At 49.0% G+C, this 5699-nt stretch overlaps 1 protein-coding gene across 1 annotated transcript; it reads left to right on the top strand.

The window, feature by feature from the left end:
- Positions 1-3464: 3464 nt before the first annotated feature.
- On the top strand, positions 3465-5699 carry LOC130285259 (dentin sialophosphoprotein-like). The gene is made up of 3 exons (XM_056536610.1): positions 3465-3582; positions 3721-4491; positions 4804-5699. The coding sequence occupies exons 1-3, from the start codon at positions 3465-3467 to the stop codon at positions 5697-5699; spliced, it is 1785 nt and encodes a 594-aa protein (XP_056392585.1).

Consider the following 5699-nt stretch of genomic DNA (forward strand, 5'->3'; position numbering starts at 1 on the left):
CCCTTCCCAAGAGTGATAGGGAGGTAGATAAGAAGAATAGATTGTCCACAACCGGAGAGTTTCTGAAACAGCATTAACTTTTACTGAAGGTTTTCTGCAAGCTTCAATAATACAACAGTCTCTGAGCATAACAACAGCTTTCCTTGGAGATTGACAAAGGTTGGGACTTTAGCATTAAGAGTCTTTTTAGTATATTGTGTTGCTCCACTGGATTTAAGGGTTAATTGCGTTCCAGTAGTCACGCTAGCATTTGCGGGGATTCAGATTTGAACTCACGGTTTTGGTTCTGCTGAGGCCGGTAGGTTTTTGAGGCCTAGCGTGTCTTTGCAAGTTGCGTAGCACCGTTCTGTTAGTCCGGCATTCACGAGAGCAGCAACCCCAGAGAGCGATAATTGGATGCAGCTCCCTTATATGGGCAGGGGCTGGACTAACGCTAATTGGTCCACACTAATGTCAATCACCATTACAGAGAATTGTGGGTAACACGTGACCCAAGGACCTCCTAAGGTCCTACAACATACCATAGAGGTTACTAGCATGGTCACATGACCAAAGGTTCTGCGACACTGAACAAGGTAAGTACTATACATTACTGTAGAATATATATAATTATTAACCCTTTAAGGACTCAGGGTTTTTCCGTTTTTGCACTTTCGTTTTTTCCTCCTTACCTTTTAAAAATCATAACCCTTTCAATTTTCCACCTAAAAATCCATATTATGGCTTATTTTTTGCGTCGCCAATTCTACTTTGCAGTGACATTAGTCATTTTACCCAAAAAATGCACGGCGAAACGGAAAAAAAAATCATTGTGCGACAAAATCGAAGAAAAAACGCCATTTTGTAAATTTTGGGGGCTTCCGTTTCTACGCAGTGCATATTTCGGTAAAAATTACACCTTATCATTATTCTGTAGGTCCATACAGTTAAAATGGTACCCTACTTATATAGGTTTGATTTTGTCGCACTTCTGGAAAAAATCATGCAAAGTACATGCAGGAAAATTTATATGTGTAAAAATGTCATCTTCTGACCCCTATAACTTTTTATTTTTCCACGTACAGGGCAGTATGAGGACTCATTTTTTGCGCCGTGATCTGAAGTTTTTATCGGTAGGATTTTTGTTTTTATCGGACTTTTTGATCACTTTTTATTCATTTTTTAATGGTATAAAAAGTGACCAGAAATGCGCTTTTTTTTTACTTTGGAATTTTTTTGCGCATACGCCATTGACCTTGCGGTTTAATTAATGATATATTTTTATAGTTCGGACATTTACGCACGCGGCGATACCACATATGTTTATTTATTTTTATTTTTACACTGTTTTGTTTTTTTTATGGGAAAAGGGGGGTGATTCAAACTTTTATTAGGGAAGGGGTTAAATGACCTTTATTAACACTTTATTTTTACATTTTTTTTGCAGTGTTATAGCTCCCATAGGGACCTATAACACTGCACACGCTGATCTCTTATACTGATCATTGTTATCCCATAGGGACCTATAACACTGCACATACTGATCTTTTACACAGATCACAGGCGTGTATTAACACGCCTGTGATCAGTGTTATCGGCGCTTGACTGCTCCTGCCTGGATCTCAGGCACGGAGCAGTCATTCGCCGATCGGACACCGAGGAGGCAGGTAGGGGCCCTCCCAGTGTCCTGTAAGCTGTTCGGGACGCCGCGATTTCACCGCAGCGGTCCCGAACAGCCCGACTGAGCAGCCGGGTCACTTTCACTTTCACTTTCGAAGCGGCGGTCAGCTTTGACCGCCGCTTCTAAAGGGTTAATACCGCACATCGCCGCGATCGGCGATGTGTGGTATTAGCCGCGGGTCCCGGCCGTTGATGAGCGCCGGGACCGAGGCGATATGATGCAGGATCGCGGCGCGATCCCGCTTCATATCGCGGGAGCCGGCGCAGGACGTAAATATACGTCCTGCGTCGTTAAGGGGTTAAATATATACATATATATTAACATTAGAGATAGACTTTAGGAGAGGCGACTAGGGGCTGTCCCACCTGAGGAACCCTACCTGAACGTAGTTACTCTGACTTTGGGGACCTCTACACTAGGTACGGTATGCAATACGGTACTGGGACACCACAACATGACCATATCACATGACCTTAGAAAGGTCCTATACAGTTTAAACATTGTAATAACCATTTGCATATAGCTTATATTTACTGTACAATACGTAAAATAAACATACATAATTAATGTACACAGTGGCATCTCCAGCATTCACATTTAGGGGGGCACATGGGGGGCCAGTGGCAAAAGTGGCAAAAGTGGGGGGGCAATTTTAAAACGTGTGTGCATGTGTGTATGTATATATATATATATATTTTTTTTTATATATATATATATATATATATATATATATATATCATAAATAAATACACACACACTGTACAGAACATGTTTAATTAAAAAAAATGTAAAAAAATTTAATTTAAAATCTTCATACATTCTTGTTGCACATTGATTTTTTTTCCGTTTTTGCCGTAGATTTTTGTGTAAAATGACTGATGTCGCTACAAAGTAGAATTGGTGGCGCACCGTCAGCTTGAGTCACCATGAAAGATTTATTCCATGATGTATCACAGACAACGTTTCACCAGCCTCACGCAAGTCACTTGAGAAAGCCAGCGTGAGGCTGGTGAAACGTTGTCTGTGATACATCATGGAATAAATCTTTCACGGTGACTCAAGCTGACGGTGCGCTGCATATTTTGCCATATGTAATTTGTGAACTGAAGAACTCTGGTTGTAAGCAATTTCTATAAAAGCAGCAGAGATCTGAAAATATGGAAAAAATATAGGATTTACAGGAAACCGGATGTAATCCTCCTGATCCACCGTCACAGGGAGAATTATCAAAACTGGTGCAAGAGAGAAGTGGAGCCATCACCCATAACAACCAGTCCCAATTCTAGCTTTTCTGCCCCCTTTTCTTAGGTCGGGCCAAGAGCAGGGGGGTACAATGGGGGTGTGAGGGTCCTTGTCTAGGAAATGACTACTCTCCTGGTCTGGGAGATGCCGGTGACTCCTCTCCTGGTCTGGGAGATGCCGGTGACTACTCTCCTGGTCTGGGAGATGCCGGTGACTCCTCTCCTGGTCTGGGAGATGCCGGTGACTACTCTCCTGGTCTGGGAGATGCCGGTGACTACTCTCCTGGTCTGGGAGATGCCGGTGACTCCTCTCCTGGTCTGGGAGATGCCGGTGACTACTCTCCTGGTCTGGGAGATGCCGGTGACTACTCTCCTGGTCTGGGAGATGCCGGTGACTACTCTCCTGGTCTGGGAGATGCCAATGACTCCACTTCTGGTCTGGGAGATGCCAGTGACTCCTCTCCTGGTCTGGAAGATGCCAGTGACTCCTCCTGGTATGGTAAATGCCAGTGACTCCACTTCTGATCTGGGAGATGCCAGTGACGTCTCTCCTGGTCTGGGAGATGCCGGTGACTCCTCTCCTGGTCTGGGAGATGCCAGTGACTCCTCTCCTGGTCAAAGGTGATGCCGTTGACTCCTCTCCTGGTCTTGGAGATGCCGGTGACTCCTCTCCTGGTGAAGGTACAGCTTCCTGGTTTAAAAGATACCAGTGATTCCTCTATTAGTCTGGGAGATGTTGGTGACTCCTCTCCTGGTCTGGGAGAACCGGTGACTCCTCTCCTGGTCTGGGAGATGCCGGTGACTCCTCTCCTGTTGAAGGTGATGCCGGTGACTCCTCTCCTGTTGAAGGTGATGCCGGTGACTCCACTCCTGGTCTGGGAGATGCCGGTGACCTCTCTCCTCATCTGGAAGGTGCCAGTGACTTCTCTTCTGGTTTGGAAGATGCTGGTGATTCCTCTGCTGGTCTGGGAGATGCTGAAGACTCCTCTCCTGGTCTGAGAGATGCCGGTGACTCCTCTCTTGGTCTGGGAGATGCCAGTGACTTGTCTCCTATTCTGGGAGATGCCGGAGACTCCTCTTCTGGTGAAGGTGATGCCGGTGACTCCTCTCCTAGTCTGGGAGATGCCAGTGACTTCTCTCATCTGGGAGATGCCAGTGATTTCTCTTCTGGTCTGGAAGATGCTGGTGACTCCTCTCCTGGTCTGGGAGATGCCGGTGACTCCTCTCCTGGTCTGGGAGATGCCAGTGACTTCTCTCCTGGTCTGGGAGATGCTGGTGACTCCTCTCCTGATCTGGAAAATGCCAGTGACTCCTCTCCTGGTCTGGGAGATGCCGGTGACTCCACTTCTGGTCTGGGAGATGCCGGTGACTCCTCTCCTGGTCTGGGAGATGCCGGTGATGCCTCTATTAGTCTGGGAGAAGCCTGTGACTCCTCTCCTGGTCTAGGAGATGCCAGTGACTCTTCTCCTGGTCTGGGAGATGCCGGTGACTCCTCTCCTTGTCTGGGAGATACCGATGACTCCTCTCCTGGTCTGGGAGATGCCAGTGACTTTTCTCCTCGTCTGGGAGATGTCGGTGACTCCTTTCCTGGTAAAGGTGATGCCGTTGACTCCTCTCCTGGTCTGGGAGATGCCGGTGACCCCCCCCCCCCCCCTGTCTGGGAGATGCCTGTGACTCCTCTCCTGGTCTGGGAGATGCCCGTGACTCCCCTCCTGGTCTGGGAGATCCCGGTAACCCTCTCGTGGTCTGGGAGATGTCGGTGACTCCTCTTTTGGTCTGGGAGATGTCGGTGACTCCTCTCCTGGTCTGGGAGATGTCGGTGACTCCTCTCCTGGTCTTGGAGATGTCGGTGACTCCTCTCCTGGTCTGGGAAATCCCGGTGACCCTCTCCTGGTCTGGGAGATGCCGGTGACTCCTCTCCTGGTGAAGGAGATGCCGGTGACTCCTCTCCTGGTCTGGGAGATGTCGGTGACTCCTCTCCTGGTCTGGGAGATGTCGGTGACTCCTCTCCTGGTCTGGGAGATGTCGGTGACTCCTCTCCTGGTCTGGGAGATGCCAGTGACTCCTCTCCTGGTGAAGGTGATGCCATTGACTCCTCTCCTGGTCTGGGAGATGCCGGTGACTCCTCTCCTGGTGAAGGTGAAGCCGTTGACTCCTCTCCTGGTCTGGGAGATGCCGGTGACTCCTCTCCTGGTGAAGGTGATGCCATTGACTCCTCTCATGGTCTGGGAGATGCCAGTGACTCCTCTCCTGGTCTGGGAGATGCCGGTGACTCCTCTCCTGGTGAAGGTGAAGCCGTTGACTCCTCTCCTGGTCTGGGAGATGCCGGTGACTCCTCTCCTGGTGAAGGTGATGCCATTGACTCCTCTCCTGGTCTGGGAGATGCCAGTGACTCCTCTCCTGGTCTGGGAGATGTCGGTGACTCCTCTCCTGGTGAAGGGGATGTCGTTGACTCCTCTCCTGGTCTAGGAGATGCCGGTGACTCCTCTCCAGGTGAAGGTGATGCCGTTGACTCCTCTCCTGGTGAAGGTGATGCCGTTGACTCCTCTCCTGGTCTGGGAGATGCCGGTGATTCCTCTCCAGGTGAAAGTGATGCCGTTGACTCCTCTCCTGGTGAAGGTGATGCCGTTGACTCCTCTCCTGGTCTGGGAGATGCCGGTGACTCCTCTCCTGGTGAAGGTGATGCCGTTGACTCCTCTCCTGGTGAAGGTGATGCCAATGACTTCTCTCCTGGTCTGGGAGATGCCGGTGACTCCTCTCCTGGTGAAGGTACAGCTTCTAATGGTGACATAAATTAA

This window comes from Hyla sarda, chromosome 8 (assembly GCF_029499605.1).
Source record: "Hyla sarda isolate aHylSar1 chromosome 8, aHylSar1.hap1, whole genome shotgun sequence".
NCBI classification, from domain to species: Eukaryota; Metazoa; Chordata; class Amphibia; order Anura; family Hylidae; genus Hyla; species Hyla sarda.